Here is a 20124-nt window from a genome sequence, read left to right as displayed (position 1 = left end):
AAATACCCATGCCAGCCAAAAAAATACCTTAGTAAAACAGCCATAGGAAACGTGCCAAAGTAGCATCGTTTTCTGACATGCTTGCTTCTCAAATCATATTGGCTGTGTACACACCCTGGTAACTAACTTGCTGTTTAGAAATGCTAAGAGGGAAGGAAAAATCATTCTAAGTCCTGCAAGAACAGATACAACGAGTGTGGCATGTAGCTTAGTGGTAGAGCATGTGCTTAGAATGTGAGAAGACCTGGGCTCTGCCTACCCAGGAAAGAAGTCAAAAGGGGAGGGATTGGGATTTGTTGACTCTGGTACATGTGAGGAAATAGGCATGTAACAAATATGAGCATCAATCCCAACTTTAGAAGAGGTTTTGACAATTCTGCAGACAGGATAGTTTTTAGTAAACTGTGTTATAGAGGTAAAGTCACCAGGCATAAAAATCTATTCGTTGAAGTTACCCCACACATTGCTATCTAACATCTTGAAGGAAGTGAAAAGAAAAAAATGAGGATAGTTTAAGGTAAAAAGTTCCAACATAGCCAAGAATCTTTAATCACAAGATTTATAGAACAAACTGTCCCTTGGGTAAGTCTTTGACCATCTACCATGTTGAAAAGCACTTTTTAAAACAAGAAACTGTGAAAAAGGGCATTGAACTCTACTTTGGATTTGGTTTCTCTGAGATGAGACAAATGATGCCAGCACTTAGGCTGCAGGTTAATCAGAAACATTTCAGCTTTCAAAAAGGATTGCTTTGATGCCTTATATAGTGTTTTGCAGTCATTGATATAAGATTTGAAGGAGTTGTTACCCTGAAAAGAGTACAAATTGTTCCTATGCTCCAAAGACCATAAGTGTCATAAGTCAGAAAAAGTTCAGAGTGGACTGCCTCATGCCAGTGTTCACTTGTGTCTGCAGCCTACCTTGCACACAATCTCTATACCACAAGAATTATCCCCGTGGCTCTGGGCGCCAATCTTCTCAACTCTGCTGATCACTCCAAGGGGAACATCGAGGATGAAATGGGGGTCCTATGTTTAAAAATTCAAGTCAATAAACAGGGTTTTCATGTTTTACATTGCTCCAGAGTTATAACATATGATTGTTTACTTTGAAATGCAGTTATCTTTGACCCAGATAAGAAGCTGACTTCTGAGAGATAGTATAACTTAGGAGGTCTATACCCAGATCACAGTGCACTTCCCCTCCAATTCTAAGTGCAACTTTAACAATTTTGATTGAGACCAAATGTCTGTTCAAATTCACTGTCATGTAGTGTCCCTGTGATGGGAATTCAGGGGACTGCTTACTTTCTTCTTTTACTGTTCACTAGATTTTAAAACCAAATCATAATTTTAAAAACTTACTCTTTCTACATTTTTGAAGTACATTTTAAAGTCCGTCACTGTCAGGGTTCCACTCACTGCTCCCATAAATGGGCAGATATACATGACATCTTTCACTAAAAGAAGAAAACCAAAGTGGCAATGACTCTTATAGACTTTTATTACAGTAACTTCCAGTATGAGTTTCCAAATACACACACACACACACACACACACACACACACACACACACACACACACACACATGATCCAGTCTTGTAGGAACTTAAAACTTTAAAGAATTATATCAGTTATTATTTTACATAATGACACAGACAGATAGTTTTCTGATATAGTTCAACAAAACTCTGAATTGATATTTAATGAGACTTTAAGTAAAAAAAAACTTATAGTTTGTTTATTTTTTCTTTTTTCCAGGTAGTTAATATTTTCCCTAGTTAAAAGTTGATAATGCTCAAAATATCAATTATACTCTGAAGACACTGGGCTCTTACTCTGTAAATTGCTGCAACCTAAAACTAGTAAAAGCTAAGCACTGTTTCTTTGAAGAGAAACTGCTTTACAGCTGAAGAAAACTTGCAGATCATCAATGAAGTAAATAAAGACTTCTTTCTTGGGCTGAGAGTATAGCTCAGTGCCTGATGCCTTAGGCTGGTTACCTGCCAGGAGGGATGTTTAAAATTTCTTATCAGACAGGCGTGGTAGTGCACGCCTTTAATCTTTAGTTGTACTTGCACAGGCAGGAAGATCTCTGTGAGTTTCAGCCATCCTGATCTACATAGTGAGTTCCAGGACAGCCATAGTGAGACCATCTAAAAACAAAATTTCTGTATCAAAGTTAAGTTTCTGTTATCAATCAAATGTGCACAGCATATTTAATTCCTATGACTGTTAAAAGGCTTGCCTCTATCATAAAGATTGTGCATCTTTATGGCTTTCCACTGCAATGTTTGAGTGACCAGAACATATATAGCTACAGACATAATTTATAACAGTAGGATGATTCAAGCCAACTGTCAAAGAACTTTCCTTATTTTTTATATAATTTAATATGTACTGAATGTCTTCTGTTGCTGGGGTTCTGGGTATAATATAATTAGACAGGTCCCTATTGACAAACAGCAGTGGACCTGTGAGATTAGAAGCAGAAAATCACCATTATACTGTAGCATGAGAAATGCTAATATAATGATGTGGACACAGAGTAATGGACCTCAATTAAGAATCACCTTCACTCATCATGGAAACAGATAGGGAAGGAGAAGAAAAGGAGGGAGGAGAGAGTGGCAAATTGTTAGAAGTTTGTTACTATGGTTGAATCAGAGAGTGCAGAGAGGTGGAGGATCATGAAGCCAGCCAGATAGGTTAGCAGGGAAATGTACAAATAAATGAATCTGTTGAATGTCAAGGCATCATTTAGCGTGCTATACTTAAAAGATAAAAATAAAAGCAATACCCTGTGGGATTTGTAGCATATGTACAAGTAAAATGGATGATAAGAATAACAAAGGCTGGAGGAGACACAGGAGAGTATGCACTTGTACAGTTCTTAACCTACACATAAAGAAGTGCAGAACTGTGCAGGGTATGGTGTGATAGCACACACAGTCAAGCAGACACAGGTGGGTTTCTGTGAGTTCAAGGCCAGCCTAGTCAAAATAGAAAGTTCTAAGCCAGCCACGACTACATAGTGAGACCCTGTCTCAAAAAAAAAAAAAAAGCACAAAATGACTTGAGAATGAAACACATAAATCATGTAAAGTAACTAATAAAATAACAAAAAGAACTGTAGCAACTATACAGGCAGAGGAGATAAAATGCATTCTGAGAAAGTACTCAATTAACGAGGATAGAGCTCAGTGGCAGGGTGCTTGCCTGACAAGCATTTAGGCTCTCAGGTCAGTCCTCAGCACTGTAACAAAGAAAGAAAGAAAAAAGAGTACTCAATTAAATCAAAACATGACCAAAAAGACAAAGAAGACAGCAAGAACTAAATGAGACAAAAGAAAACAAATAATATGATGAATTTAAAATTCATTATATTAATATAACATGTTAATGACCCCAACATCTCAAATACAAAGCACAGACTGTCATATCATGGACAAAAACAAGATCTTAACTATATGTGGCTCAAAATAACATGCTTTACATGAAAAATGAAAGACTAAAGAAAATATGGTACATACACACAATGGAACTCTAATATAAATTAGATAAAAATCATATTTACAGGAAAATGAATGCAAATGGAGTGTGTTAAGCAAAATAAGCCAAATTCAGAAATAAAAATATTGCATGCTTCCTATCATATGCAGATCCTAAATTTTAATATGTGTGTGTGTGTGTGTGTGTGTGTGTGTGTGTGTGTGTATGTGTGTACTCAAGTGTGTATGTGGACATGGCTATGGATATAGACCATGAAACTAGATGGGAAAATAAAAGTGTGGAAAGAGATATTGGTGGTTGAGAAGGGCTAAAGAGGGCAAGAATATATGTGACATGAAAGCAAAATGGGGCCTATTGTCGGTAGAAAAGACACCAACAGGAGTGGGACTGGGGAATGGTAGAGAAGTGTGGGAAAAACAATCAATAACAACAAAGCATGGGGCTATAACTCTATTGGTAGAATGCTTGTCTAACCTGGATAAAGCCCTAGATTTGATCTCTATTACTGTAAAAACCAGGTGTGGTGGTGTACACCTGGATTCCCAAAACTCAAGAGGTTGAGGTAGAAGAATTAGGAGTTCAAGACCAGTTTTATTTACATAGTGAGTTTGAGGCTGGCCTAGGCTGCATAAGACTCTGTCTCAGAAAACTAAATATGCATGAAAACACCATAATAAAACCTATTATTCTGTATGCTAATTTACAAAGCTAAAAAAAGACATGAATATTTGGAAACTGAAAAAAGGTATATCAAGTTAATGTGAATTTAGAAAAAGCTACAATATCTACAATAATATGAAACAATGAATTTTTTTGGAGCAAAGAGTATTACCAGGAATGAAGAAGGTAATTTTCTACTAACCGCAGGGTCAACTCATCAGAAGGACATAATAACATAAACATTTATGTACCTAGAACTGTAGTGGGTAGCCATTCCAGCTTTGATCTGGAAGTTCCAACCCCCATTGAGGCTTCGGTAACTGTCACGCCTACAAGACAGGGCCAAGAGAGGACCCTGAAGACCCAAGATCCGGATGCGCCAGCTCTCTTGGTTCCTGGACCCTGGACACTGGAAGTAGACCGAACAGAGTTCTCCAGAGAACACTGCTGGACTGCACTACACCTTTCCCAGAGTCTGTAAGTTGTTTCATTTGTAAGTTACCCCACAAAATAAACCTCCCTTTTAACTACGTGGAGTGGTCTTAATAATTCCACCAATATCTGGTGCCCAACATGGGGCACAAACCCACGACCCTGAGATTATGAGTCTCATGCTCTACCCACTGAGCTAGACAGACAAAACTCCTGAACTGAACCAACTGGTTTATTTCAAAGATGTACTGACCTCAACATGGAAACCTGGATATGTTCTACTTTGGGGAAGGGGTTTTGCCTTTATTTCTGCAGGAGAAGAAAAGCTATGGATACCAACAAAATTAATAAAAATTTGATTTGAACAGGAGAAACCCCTTGATGAGGAGAAGTAAAAGATCATCCACCAATGTGAAATCTCTTCAAGTTGTAAGAAAAATTTAACAATCAAAGGTTGGGGTAGGGTTCTGTTTTTGTCTTTCCAGAATAATGGAAATACCCATCTTCCAGAAATCATAAGGCCTTGGATATCTGGATATTTACAACAGAAAGAAAGAATCTATTGGTACCAATCTACACAGGGTAAAAATCTCACTGTCTAACATCTATATCTCTATCAATATAGAAAATTTGTGGTTCCAATTCAATTATAAACCAAGTTGGCTTTGGAGATGGAATTGGCTCACTCCTTCTCTAAACCCAAGCATATTGCTAAAAAAAAAAAAAGGTTGAAAGATTCTTCAGTCCCCTATCAGAAGAGCCCTCTGGTGTGGAACAGAAGGACACCAATAAAAAGGAACCATTGTCTTCAAGATTCTAATTCTCTCCATGCTTACTCTTGATTTCTCGGAATCCTTTCTTACATGTTATGTCCTCTTTAGATCGAAACTTTCCATTTTGATAAAAAACAAGTTTTTCTAATAACAATCTCTAAAGTCTCCAAAAGGAAGATGGGGCCCCAACAACAACTCTACCCAATCCAGAATGATGCCATGGTAATCATCATCATACTACACTTTTTGTGAGAATTTCAGATAATCTTACCCATTACTCTAAGGCTTGCTGTGGAATCTACAGTTAGTCTAACTGAGATTTAACTATCTGAGCTTTCTCACAGTACCCAACAGAGATACCATCATCCCCTAAACAGCAGGAAGCAATTCTACAAAAACAATGCCCCTTCTCCCTAAGGTTTCATATTTTTCAGTGTTATGGATGATGGTTATAGGGTTGGGGGTGGAAAAAAATATTAAACTCAGTATTCTCCTTAAGAAAAAAAAAGTGTCTCAAATAAAAAGAAAAGAAAAAAGAAGAAATGGATAGATATAAGATATGGTAGACTATTGTGTATACTAGTAAACAAATTTAGTAAAATAGCAGCCTTACATAATTTGCACTGTTATGGATTCTTATATGTTGATACAAATGTAAACTATTTTTATGTTCCTGTTTAAGATAATTTGTATATTGATACAAATACAGAACTATATTTGTTATAATATACATATATTTGTATATTGATACAAATGTAAATTTATATCTGTCATACTGTATGTATATTCTACTTCTGTTTAGGATATTCTGTATAATGATATATTTAAGATTATTGTCATATTGCATATCGCACTATATATTCCTACCTCTGTTATAAATATCTTGTGTATTGTCACAATTTTGAAGTCATCATCCTTTACTGCACATTTGCTTATAGACTGTTTACCTTGTTTACATGAAGCCTTAGTTCTTAGGTTATTTCGGTAGATAAGACTTATAGATTTATAGTCACCTATGCTTGTCATCTCTATAGTTATGTTAGTTAGGTTATCCAGATTTAGAGATACATAGGTCAGATGGACAGGTAATCTTCAACACTTCATAGACCTAGAGAATATGGCATTTAAATAACTTAAAATTCTGTTGACATGAGACACAATTGCTCCTGGCTGCACCAATTGATCCCGAGAGAATGTTGGGCTTCTAAGACATTTCCATTTGGAAGTTGTCTTCTTGGCACAAAATGGTCTACTGGTCAAAGAACTGCCCTTGCCTTGATGGCTGACAGTACAAATGCAATGCTGTCCTTTCTGGACAAGCGGGACACAAGGAAAAGTGACTTCTAAACTCTGCCAAGACAGGGTAAAATGGTCTATCAGAATTCCTGCTTCTGAAAACTGTCTGCCAGATACTCTAGGCCTGTAGCCAATTTGAATGCACCAACAATGCTGAGAAACATTAGGTGACTGTCCAGGCTGCCAGCTGTCTTGGTCTACTTTTGCAAGATTCCCGAAAGTTGCTTGCATCCATCTACCATTTCTCAGGTACCATTATGTTCCTTCTCAGGAATGTAATACTAACAGTTATAGTTATAACTTAGTATATCTTAGATAGAACATATTAAGTATTCGATTCAGGTTCTTTGGGATAGGACACGTTTTAGAATGATCTTTGTAACATGCAATTTTCCTACACTCTAGACTTCTCTAGATTTTAGTATGTGTTTCTTGCTTGATATTGTTTGCGTTGGTTGCAGTTCAATCTTATCTACGTCATTATCCTTCATTATTCATGGATAATATTTGATAACCATTCCTTTGTATATAATCTTGTTTTAGGTTAGAACCTTCTTATTTAGAGAAAAGGGGGAGATGTAGTGGGTAGCCAGAAGGACATAATAACTAAACATTTATGTACCTAGAACTGTAGTGGGTAGCCATTCCAGCTTTGATCTGGAAGTTCCAACCCCCATTGAGGCTTCAGTAACTGTCACGCCTACAAGGCAGGGCCAAGAGAGGACCCTGAAGACCCAAGATCCGGATGCACCAGCTCTCTTGGTTCCTGGACCCTGGACGCTGGAGGTAGACTGAGCAGAGTTCTCCAGAGAATACCGCTGGACTGTGCTTCACTTTTCCCAGGCCCTGTTACCTATCCCTTCACTTGTAAGTTACCCCACAAAATAAACCTCCCTACGTGGAGTGGCCTTAATAATTTCACCAATATAGAACTTCAAAACAGAGAAGAAAAAGTGATTGCTCTGCATTGAGACACAGATATTCACAATAAAAGAGATAAGTGCAGGCTGAGTAAAGACACAGAAGGTCAAATGACACCAACGAATTCAACCTAATTGACATCTATAGTACACTCCAATCAATAACAGCACAACATATGTTCAACAATCAAAAGACCATTTTTAGGGCCGTAATACAACTCTTGAAATATATTCAAATCATAATATTTATGTTTCCTGAACAGAAATGGAAGGAACTTAGAAATCAACAACAGAACAGTATTCCAAAAATTCATAAATATACAGAAATTAAACAACACTTTCATTTTGTTGTTGGTGGTGGTGCTTTGTGTTTGTTTGTTTGTTTGTTTGTTTTTCAGACAGGATATCATCTAGCATGTGCTGACCTCACACTATGTAATTGCAGAAGAATTTGGACTCTTGATCCTTCTGCCTCTACGCCCAAATGCTGGAATAAACAACATAGTCTTAAGTAATCCAAGAGTCAAAGAAAAAAATCAAAAGCACTGGATCTCATGAAAATGAAAATAAAAATCATAATTGATGAGGTGGAAAGCAGTGATTAGAGGAAAATCCAAACACCCAAACTAGAAGAAAGCAAAGATCTCCAAACAATGACAACAGTTGCCCACTTATGCAAAGGAGGAAAAAAAGAGAGAATGGAACATGAAGGAAGCAGATGAAAGGAAGCAATAATGATCAGAGTATAAATAAATGAAATAGAAAACAAACAATAATGAAACCAAAAGCTAATTCTTTTAGAATTACCAACACAATTGGTAAACAACCCCGCCCCCCCCCCCCGAGCCAATTGTAAGACAGGTGTAAGGATCATATTACCACCAACTGTACAGATACTAAGAAAGTGTAGTAAGTAACATTTTGACAATGATTTCACAGCTACCATTAAATGGGAGAATTCTGGAAAGATGTAAACTATCAATGCAAAAGCAGCAGAAAAACCCAAATAGCCACCAACACATGAATGCACCCTTATAATGAAGTAGTATTCAGCAATAAAAAAGGAATGATTGTTAACTGATGTCACAATGTGGTTGAATATCGAAACAATTATTTGATTGAAGAAAGTCAAACAACAACAACAAAAAAAAAACCCTACAATTTCACTTATGGAAAGTACTAGAAAATATAAACTAGTCTACAGTTTTGGGGGATAGAGGAATGGACAGAAGAGATGAAAAGTGAATGACATAAGAAAACTACTGTTGGGGGTGGATATATTCCTTACCATAAGAGTGACAATGGCTTCCCAAGTGCATACTATGTCAAAACTCATCCTGTTCTAAAATAATACTCAATAGGGAGTATTTTACTTTAATACTTTGCCTCCAGGAACATATTTGATTTAATAGTAAGGCTTAATTTATTTACCCTCTGCAAGCCACTGGAGGAATTTAAAGCACACTTACATAACTTAAGGATGTGCAGCTGTCCCTAACATGTACCTGTAAGATATTTCTAATAACTGAGAGAGGTGTACTCCAGAGTAAAAAAGAGATACAAACAGGAGGGAATCAGGCTCTGGTAAGACAGTCCAACCATTTAAACAGTCCAATATGAGACTGAATGCCCATGTTGGGAGAGAGCAATGACAGAATAAGCAAATAGTCCAGCAAAGTCCACTTTCCAACCCAGCCAACTGAGATGTATCCAGATGCCCCTCCTACACACCATCTCTTGAGATGTATGGCAATTTATCATGGGAGGTATTGTAACCCTCATGTCATTTCCTTTATAAGCTAGGATAGCAGTACATGCCATTTTCTTCCAATAAAATTATACTTTCTTTTTTTAAAGAATTATTTATTTATTATGTATTCGAAAGAGGGCACCAGATCTCACTACAGATGGTTGTGCGCCACCATGTGGGTGCTGGGAATTGAACTCAGGACCTCTGGAAGAGCAGTCGGTACTCTTAACCTCTGAGCCATCTCTCCAGCTCAAAATTATACTTTCAATAATCACAGAAGCCAAAAAAATTATTTCTGAAGATTTCAAAACTATTACTAAGATATGCTATTGAGATCTTCTACTAACAAATTACTTTATGGTGAAAGAGTCAATCAAAGCAGCAAGCCAGCATTACACTGGGTGCCTAATCAGCTCTCATTTCATGGAAACAGGCAGGCTTCTCTTCTTTTGGTAAACACTCAGCTGCCATTTACCTGGATCCTCTATATTATTCTATCTCTTATGGTCAGACTGATGCCAATAAGAATGAAGAGACCTAGTCCCCTACTCCCTTTCCCCCTAATTAAATCAGTCTAGCCTAATATAAATATCACTTATGCTTTCAAAGTACCACTTCATTTTATAGATCCCTATAAGCAAACCATATACATTAAACTTACCAATGGCCTTAATTGATTCTCCTGGAAAAAGTGGAGCTTCTTCCATCTGTGCCAGTTTATTTCCATCTCTTAGAGCCTGGCAAGAAACCAAACAGGAATAAATCTAACTTTTCATCTGTATGTTGAGAAGAATGCTGGAATTCTGGGATCTCTTGATAAGGCTATAGAAGCATGCACAAATGTATGTCCCCTCTGCCTTAAACATTTTAAAAGCTCAGCACTACAGGACATCATGCTGCATATTCTAGCAAATTGTTACAACATATTTACAATTAACAGTTAGAAAGCATTAATACAGAAATGGCTTGACAGGACAGATAGATACTGTAATCACTACACAGATAGCTATTGTAAGGTGACATCAAATTTGGAAATAAGGTCAGAAAAAAATGTTATCTTCTGACCATGAGACTAACACCAATAAAAACACTAGAGGTGAGGTACTTAGCCAAAGTAGAAATTATCCAGCCTATGAAACAGTTTGAGAAACCCAAAGGCAGAATAAAATAATCAGAGAATGGTCTCAGAGCAGTGCACAACTAAGGAAAGCCCTAAGCTTCCTCACTGAGGTTCAACTACTTGCAAGCATGTACATGTATGCATGTGCATGTGTATATATGTGTGTGCATATATGTGTGTGTGTGTGTGTGTGTGAGAGAGAGAGAGAGAGAGAGAGAGAGAGTGTATGTGTGTGTGTGTGTGTGTGTGTGTGTGTGTGTGTGTGTGTCAGGGAGCATAAAGAATGGGAATGTCACTATTTACTCTAGCTATGAGATTACATTGGCAGATAAGAATACAAATTGAAAATCTGTAATGTGAATATGCCAAATAGTAAATGCTCCAAAATATGAAACCTTTTGATAGCCAAAATAATGACATAAGTAGAAAATCCTACATCAGACCTTTTGTGAAAGGTTGCAATCAAAACATACATATACTAAAAAGTATTGTATGAATTCTCCTTCAGTCTATGTGTGTAAGATGTAGTAGACACACAAAATTTGTGTTTAGATTTGGGTCTCATCCAATACTCCAAAATAGGAAAAATTCCAAAATTTGAAACACTTGTCCCAAACATTTGAGATAAAGAATACTCAAACTGTATTGCAGTGTATACTGTAGGACAGGGTGTGTTTATCACACATTTCCCAAGGCCAATTCATTTTTAAAACTAATTTCACATTCTTCAAGAAAACTGCTAATGAGTTACAAGGTTCATTGGCTACAGTGATGCTCAAAGAAGGATAGCTGGGTAGTTAATGCCCATATTTCTACTATCAGGCTGACATTGTGACTTGGGAGTCAGCTTCTTGTACCTTCATTGTATGGTGCCAGACAACTCAGGGGAGCAGAAAATGGAGTTCTTGAACTACAAAGCTAGAACTGGAGCCTAAACTTGGGGCTCATTCCAAGGTACTGTCACCCTGTGAGTTGCTACCAAGGAAACCAGTCATTTTCTCCTTGGCATATCTGACACAATATGTCATGAATAAGAATAAGGTGATCAAAACCCTAGCAATTACCAAGCTGTATTTCATTGAACATTAATTTCCCAAAGGATGTAAACAGGTTTAAAAAAAACAAAAAACAAACAAACAAAGCAGGGAAATGCTGTGTTAAACAAGGCTTTTGAAATAAGTGAGCTAGGCTTTAGTGTGTTAATGAACAACAAATCAGCAAGAGGGCGCAAGAGTACAACACATGCCTCATATCTCCTCAGTCAGGGAGGGCTTTTTCAGAAATAACTTGTTAACACTTGTGAGGGTATTAACATGCATCAGAAAACAGGGTGTGCAATGCTGATCAAGGACATGGTGTGAAGTCTCTTCCACCCAGAGGGCAGAAGATTACATGGTCCATCCTTTCCTTATCAAAAAGTGTACTGTTAAAATCTTATATACATTAGGGTTCATCATTACATTCGAACAATGTATTGAACTAGAATTTTTAGTACAGATTGGTTAAGGCATTTTTCAGCCAAAAATTTCTGTAAAATTTTGATTTTATAGTGATATAGATCAAACTTAGGATACTGTATATGCTAAGCAGGTATTCTATCACTAAGTCACACTCCCATCTTAACATTACTTTTAAGACTTTCATATAAACTTGACTTTCTTTTTCCACTTAATAACCACCGTAAGCATTTCATTATACTTATTTTGGTCCCTGAGTATCAAAACCAAGGCCTAAAGTGTGCTCAGCAACTGAACTCTGCCTTCAGCCCCATTTATATATTCATTTTTACTTATATCTGATTTGGGAATATGCCTTTTGTAAAATAAAGCATAAACCAATATTTATACCTTTAAACATTTGGTTTTATAAATACTTAAATACCAACAATCTTAATAGAAGCATTAATTTGAAGGTGTGCTTAATTTACTGTCTTAAGTACTGACTAATTTTATGGCATAATTACCAAGTGAAAAAGCTACTTTAATCAATGTCAGAGCTGTAAATTACTTCAAATGTTACATTGTTAAATCTTACTTTAATGGGCAAATATTATACTATAAAACTGAGATTCTATCATTTATATTTAGAAATAACTGAGGGTAAATTATTTTGGAATCTATTTATGAAAGCAAGCTTCTCTAAACACTAGAATCTAGAAGGGATTTTGGAAGAGAAGACGCCCATTCTGCTTTAGAATAAGCCCCATCAAATATTTTCAAAACTTCAAGGCTGGGATAGTCAATGAAATCCTGTCAGAACGCACAAGGCTCTCAGGATAAAGAGTAAGGAACAACTGGTTCTCTTCTTGTCCCATATTCATAGTCAAATATGACTGGAAACATCTGTGCATTTTTGTGAGGCATGAATGTGTTGGTGAACACAGTGAGATAAAACTTGTACTAATGGTCATTAAATATTGGGACATGTTTTTAAATGATGAAAAAGCATCTATTAGAATAACACAAAGAAATGGCCCCAAAGCTTCAGATTCTTCCATAAGAGAAAGGAATACATTTAGCTTTAACATAGGAAGTCAAGAGACAATAGAAGGCTCATTTTTGGTGAGTATAGTAGATTCCCTTTATGAAGCTGTGTTAGGAGATGAGACTCACATTTGTGCTGTATTAAGCTTTTACTGCAACTATCAGGTTGCACAGGGCATGATCTGACCCTTGATTTATCTAACCTATGTTCAGATGTTCAGCACAACTGAAAGATGAAATAATTTGATCTCATAAACGCACTCATTTCTCTTGGTGCCAGATGTTGCTCAGCTGAGCAATTCCCTAGGAGCTCATCTCAACCTTGGTGCTTTGATCCTGAATGTCTAACTGAAATCTACAACCTCCTGACTTTGTCGCTAAGGGATCCAATCTACCCAGATGACTCTGGCCTCTTCACTGTTTTTCATGAGTGTGACTCTAAACTACTAAGTGGACAGATTATATAACCAGGTGCATGCCCAAAGCAGTGATTTTCTAATTGTGTCCTAAAAGATGCTTCTGGAGTCAATGAAGGAGGATGGTTCTGGGCAGGTGATGGAGGACAAAAGCAAGGCTGAGCACTTGGGGCTTGCCAAGCATCCCCAGTACTGCTCTTCTACACAATTCCATTAAGTTTCTATATCAGTAGCAGGAAAACACTACTGCTTCATGAATCTGGAGAACAGTAGGATTCTGTAATCTGATTAATAAAAACAAAATACATATGCTCAGTCCACAAATACAAAAGACAAGGTGCTATGTTAGACATGAATTATGTAACTTTAAATTTTATTTTATGTGTATGTGTGTTCTGCCTATATGTGTACCACATGGCCAGAGGAGGACATTGGATCACCTAGAACTGGAGCTATAGATACTTGTGAGCTGTCATGTGGGTGCAGGGAATTGGAAGAGCAGCCAGTGCTTTTAACCTCAAACCCCACTATGCAACTTTTAATAACAAAAAGTCCACATCCTTATAAAGAACCTGTGGCATTTGTGTTTACCCCTCTAGGTCCTTGCTAAAAGCACTTACACTTACAGTGGTAGCAGTCATCTAGCCCTATCTTGGGAAATCAAGAAATGTGAATGAACTAATTTCTAGTTGACAAAATGTTGTATAAACCAATTTTTGCAAATAATGTCATAATGGAATCTACCAAATATAGACAGGAGAGCACCATTATAGTGGTAAAAGTAACTGGAAAGCTTTGCTTATTGCCTAGATATCTAGTATGAAATGGCTTCTAGATACACAGATGAACATGTAGAACTTGCCACCTGATCAGCTTCAGCTTCAGAAGGGTAGCCATTGTGTTCTTCCTCTATCTCCTGCACAGCACCAGGTGCATGGACAAGAAAAGGCAGAGAAGAGAAAGAGAAACACGTGCAAACAGACAGGTGAAAGGACAGAATTTCTTTTTTAAGAGACAGTAACCATGTAAAAGTTGACACACCCTTTATGGCTTTGCAAATCACCACACTTGCCCCCTTTGAGTTAAGAAAAAATGTGTGGACCATCTGTAGCATTCTCAGCCTAAAGTGTAGTATCTATTTTCTGTGTTTGTGTTAGAGTAAAAAAATAAAAAGCAACAAAACATCATGGATTTCAAACAATGCACTGCCTTTATAAAACTAAGCAACATCATAGCAAATAGCAAAGAATATAACAGGCACATCATGTGTTCATAGAAAATAAAGCACACCACAGAAACCATATAAAGGGCAAAGTCAAGTCAAAATACAAAGGCAGTTAATACATAAGTATTTTAGACAGAGTAAGTATTTGCATATTCTAAAGGAGCAATGTATTACCCAGGGGTAAATTTCATTGCACCCGTGCACATAACACATGCTCAAGATTTTATATATAATATATAAATATACATATGTGAATTAGTTTATTACTTATTACTAATTACTGTGACTTATAATCAATATCACATTAATATTTCTAACTACAGTATCAAAAGTATGCTTAAAAACTTAAATGCCACATATTCTTACATATTCTTCATTATATCCTGTCTGTTTAAAGGTATGCTTTTCTTAATTTCTTCATAAAATCAATTCTCTTTTGAAAGTTTAAAAACTGTACTATTAACTCAACAGGTGGTAGAAAGAACATGATTGTTTAACATGAAAGGATTATAATCCTCTTTTAAAGTGGTATCAAATCTCTAATAGTGAAAATATTAAAATTTAATAGTTTTATTTTATGAAACTGGTTCAAATGGTTATACTTTTAAGGCAACAGAAGAAGTATCAAATTTTGAAATAATTTATTACTTCACACATTTACAATTTAGTCAATAAATTTCAGTAATTACAGAACACATTTTTATACTCAGAATAAATTTATAGCTACTCATCATGGCAGTGTAGATTTTAAATGTGGCCTGTTTTGTTGAAATATCTAAATTTTTACATACAAAGACAATGGAATCATTCCGTGATTTTTTAAATGTTAAAAAAGAAAAATTAATGGATATTCAAAAAATTCATACAGTATTTCAAAGTCCATGCAAATACAAAACCAAACACTAATATTTAACTGTGTGAATCAATGAAAGAAAAGGAGTCTCACAAGCCAATGAAAATAAGGTAAGATGGTAAACCAACTAGTATAGTAAGAATTTTACTTAACTTGGTTATTTCTGTACAACTTCACTGGCTTCAGTAAGATTACAAATTTCAAATTGAAGTAATTAAATCATACTATGAAAATCCAGATTGTTTTCCATTTTAATGAAAATAGGTTAATTTTTCATGGCTGACACTAGGCATTAAATGCATGCAAATTACCAATCTTTGTCTTGTTTTATGAATATTCTGAAATAGAGGGAAGGAAAATCATGAGAGAAACATAAGCTACATTTCAGTATATCTGTATTTTTTTTTATTTTATTTTATTTTTTTTTGGTTTTTCGAGACAGGGTTTCTCTGTGTAGCTTTGCGCCTTTCCTGGAGCTCACTTGGTAGCCCAGGCTGGCCTCGAACTCACAGAGATCCACCTGGCTCTGCCTCCCGAGTGCTGGGATTAAAGGCGTGCGCCACCAACGCCCGGCCTTGTATATCTGTATTTTTAAAAAATACTGATATTTGTAAATCTTGCTTCAAGATTAATATTTAAACTTTTTTTTTGATTGAACATGCAAACATAAGCATGACTTAAAATCTTAGATTGGATGGACAACAAGTGATCACTTTTTTGTTTGCTAAGTTCTTTAGCATGAATCACACAACAAGTGCAGTGTGTGTGTGTGTGTGTGTGTGTGTGTGTGTGTGTGTGTGTGTAAAACAATAATTATCAAAGAAAAAGAGTTTCTATCAACTCCAAAAGAGTGGGCAGACATAGGAGAAGTTCAAAGGATAATAGTTGTAAAGGGATGGAGGAAGGAAAGTGACATAATTCTGTTGCAATTAAAAGTATACTGTTTTAAAAGAGGCCCACATAGACCTAGACATATAACACCAGCCATGATCATCCATTGGGTCAGAATTCATGTGGTATGAAGAAAGCCAGTACAGCAAACTGGTAACAATTTTTGCATCCTGCCTTCACACACATAGGCTTTTACTGCACATTTAAAAAACTGTAGCAAACAAAGCATTTCCAGTGAACATTTAAAGCTATGACACAGCAGAGCAAATTGATCACAGTGACTCATAAAAACCAGTGAGAAGGTAAAGAACACTAAACAGACCAAGTGTTCCATAAAGCACAGACAATAAGTAGGAGGCCCATCTGCCAATAGCCAAATATCCTTACCCTGGTATCAGGCCGCCTGAAAACCTGTTAGTTAAAATAGAGAACATCATCATCACGGAAATGTTCTTATTGACCTGTGAAAGATGCCGTTAGATTCAACAGCCTAGTCTCTAAGACATATTTTAATCCTCTATAACATATTTACTCTCAAAGTTTCATTCAATAGTAAATCAATCCTAAAACATTTGTCCTGGGATTTTCAGGGAAGTGTCTAATTTGGAGAAATGTATCTCCCCTACTGTTTTAAACAGAAATCTTTTCCAGCAAGTGTTTTCACAGGTTAGTGTGAACAGGCTGCATTTCAAAAGTAAATGCTGTTCCTGTCTAGAAAACTGAAGCTATTTTCCATATAGAAGCAATGATATAAAAAGGGAGTTAGGCTCTTAGACAAGCCCTCAAAAGCAGAAAGCCCTGAACTGGATCCTGAACATGGTTTAGCTATATGTGAACTCAGTATCCTAACAGTGAGATAAATCACATACCTTAATCTGATTTCTATTTAAATTTCAATTTTTGACTGGGACTCCAGGATTCAACTCTCTGATTTGGTTACCCCACTAGAAGCAGGGGTGCCCTCTCTGATGGACATGGCAGCAAAGAGGAAGTTCAAGGGAGGAAGAGGTAGTGTCTGTCCCTGAAACAGAGGTGAAATCCTGCTTTATTTAACTGACACTGGCTTCTGCATTGTCATTCCTGTGCCTGTGGCCTGTGAATCCTAACTAAACATGCACCCTGTGTGTGGGAAAGCTCTAGCCAAAAGAAACAACACACATGTACAGAACCTTAGAAAAACAAACAGTTGTAACGGTCTTCAGTAGTAATTTAATGTTTCTGTTCCCTGTTGCAAAGTCTCCAGTGCTAGTATCTAACCACTAGTTGAATGAGAAACATGTCATCTAAAAGAACAATTGCCAGATTATTAGCTTAATGGATTTACTAAAGAGAGAGAACACCTGAATGGGAACACAGGCTACAGAAGCAATTCCCATGTCAACACCACACAACTCTGGCTGTAAAACATAAAAAATCATTCTCAAACTCTCAGAAAACTTCCTTCCTTAGTGCCAGAAGGTACTATGCAGGCTGATGATGTGGGGAGAAAAGACATCAAATTTCCCAGTGCTGGACCCAGCATACTAAAGTATCAAATTACTAAAAAAGATACGTTAAAGGCTAGGCTCACAACCAAAAAAGATATGCTCACTAGTGCAATAGTGGCATGACTGTTATAGAGTAACTGAATGTTTTCTGATTAGATTTGAGGTCTGCTACACAGGAGGTAATTTCACTCCTGGTTCTGGAATCCTAGTCAAAATCCCATGGCTGGTAAGTTTATAGGCCCTAATGTAGAACTTGCTATTATTCTTTTCCTAAGTGGCCATGCTAACAAATTGCCTTCTAAGTATTTATATTTATACCCATAGACCTATTCTGCTCTCAACCTTAGAGAAGCTTCTGTTTGCAGTGAACAATAGTCAATAGAAAGATATGTAACCGATCAAAGTGCTGAGAATAAGATACTGAGTGCTTGGTCCTGAATAGGACATCTATTTCTACCGTACCCCTTTCTGCCACCAAGGCTCAGAGAACACTGTGAGGAGGAGGTAGAAAGAATGTAAGAGGTTGAGAGGGTGAAAAGAGTGCTGTTAAATGCTGTGTTCTGAACATGACATGGCTATCACAGTTACCTGCACATGACTTATACAAGGTAAAGCCAACTAAAATACTGCCATGGATGTGGCAGATGATCTCCAGGCCCCACACTAAACTGGCAGAGAGATTAACAGTAGATAGTTGCTGAGGGAGGGAGAACCATTTTTCATTGAGGATATTTCCACTGTAAGTATCCTATGCTCCAGTGGATGACCCCACAACCATGTATCTATGAGCACCTTTACCTATACATAGTAAGTTATCAAAAAAAAAAAAAAAAGACATGTGGTTGGGATTACATGGTGGAGAGCTGGAGAAGGAAGATAGAAACAGATGTGAACATAAGCCATTTTATACATTGCAATTCTCAAAAACAAAGAAAAAATTAACAAGAAAGAAAGTTTTTGCAGTTATAAAGGTGTTCTGAATTAACTGATGAAATTCTTCAAAATGAATTAAAGCCCCTAAGTTCCTAAGCAGAGACTTTTGGGGATAAGAAGCTTAAAAGCAATCTGGCTTTTGAAGGGATGCATTTAAATATCAAAATTTATTATGTTAAATATTTTAAATATGTAAAGTTTATCGCTTCTTAACTTTACCTCAACAAAGTTGGCAGAAAGTAAATAAAAGGAATATGAGGCTTTTGGTAATAAAAGCCTCAAAACTGAAAGGCTCCCCACCTAGAGCTTCATTCTGGACTACCCCACTTGACTAGGCATATTTCTAATTCTTCTAACCATTATCTCCATCATTATCACTGACTTTGGCTTACTTCCTGATACAGCACTTTAAAACAATGTTTATTGATCTCTCCTTTCAGATGAGAAAATAAACTTTCTCAAGCTACTACCTCCCTCTTCCCAGTCTCTGTGGGTCTAAAATTCATGTTTATTTCTTCCAGTGTTTTCCTTCAGCATGAGTTCTGTCATAAAGACACTTGAGTCTTTTATGTTCAAGCTACTTCTCTGAACACCTGATACATATTGACTGTTTTTATTTTTAGGCTAGCTGAGATAGCTGAGATAGGAACTATTCCTTATCCCAGTTCTTTGATGAGAATAGAAAGGCACAGTTAAGAAAACAGGCCAAAAAAATTTAAAAAGAAAATGAAGTGATTCCTAATGATATTCTGCTATACTTGTAGACAGGAGCCTAGCATCATTGTCATCTGAGAGGCTTGATCCAGCAGCTGATGGGAGCAGATGCAGAGACCAACAGCCAAATATTAGGCAGAGCTTGGTGAACTATAGAGGGGAAGAAGGATTGTAGGAGCCAGTGGGGTCAAGGATACTATGAGAACATGGCCCACAGAATCAACTATGCAGGGTTCACAAAAGGCTCACAGAGACTGAAGCAACAATCAGGGATACTGCGTGGGTCTGACCTAGGTCCTCTGCATATATGTTACAGTTGAGTAGCATGGTGTTTTTGTGGGACTCCTAACAGTGGGAGCCAGGGCTCTCTCTGACAGTTTTGTTGGCTTTGGGGAGTCTTTTCATCCTACTGGGTTGCTTCATCCAGCCTTAATATGGGGGGTTTGTGCCTAGTCTTACTATGACTGGTTATGCTGTATTTAGTTGATATCCCTGAGAGGCCTGCCCTTTTCTGAATGGAAACAGAAAAGGAGTGGTGTGGTGATATTTTATCTGTGTACCTAAATAAAGCTTATCTGGGGATCAGAGGAAAAATCCAGTCATTACATTAAACATAGATGTCAGGCAATGGTAGCACATGCATTTTACCCTTGCCCCTG

At 36.8% G+C, this 20124-nt stretch overlaps 1 protein-coding gene and 1 non-coding gene across 9 annotated transcripts in view; both read right to left on the bottom strand.

Annotated features, from left to right (window-relative positions):
* Mtmr1 (myotubularin related protein 1) overlaps positions 1–20124 on the bottom strand; it is an 84034-nt gene that overhangs the window by 49244 nt on the left and 14666 nt on the right. For 2 of the 8 annotated variants that reach the window (XM_028861350.1, XM_037199283.1), the window contains exons 3-8: positions 16719–16742; positions 15752–15778; positions 14228–14278; positions 10005–10080; positions 1365–1459; positions 921–1028 (exon numbers count right to left, since the gene is read on the bottom strand). In XM_028861350.1, the coding sequence (XP_028717183.1) occupies positions 921–1028; positions 1365–1459; positions 10005–10080; positions 14228–14278; positions 15752–15778; positions 16719–16742 (381 nt within the window). The remainder of the gene's footprint in view (positions 1–920; positions 1029–1364; positions 1460–10004; positions 10081–14227; positions 14279–15751; positions 15779–16718; positions 16743–20124) is intronic. The other 6 variants (XM_028861358.1, XM_028861359.1, XM_028861354.1 and 3 more) reach the window with 5 other exon arrangements.
* Positions 4738–4810, bottom strand: Trnam-cau. The gene has a single exon. It is a non-coding gene; the product is annotated as a tRNA-Met (tRNA).

The sequence above is a fragment of the Peromyscus leucopus genome, chromosome X (genome assembly GCF_004664715.2).
Source record: "Peromyscus leucopus breed LL Stock chromosome X, UCI_PerLeu_2.1, whole genome shotgun sequence".
In the NCBI taxonomy this organism is placed as follows: Eukaryota; Metazoa; Chordata; class Mammalia; order Rodentia; family Cricetidae; genus Peromyscus; species Peromyscus leucopus.
This window is presented reverse-complemented; position numbering and strand designations above follow the sequence as displayed.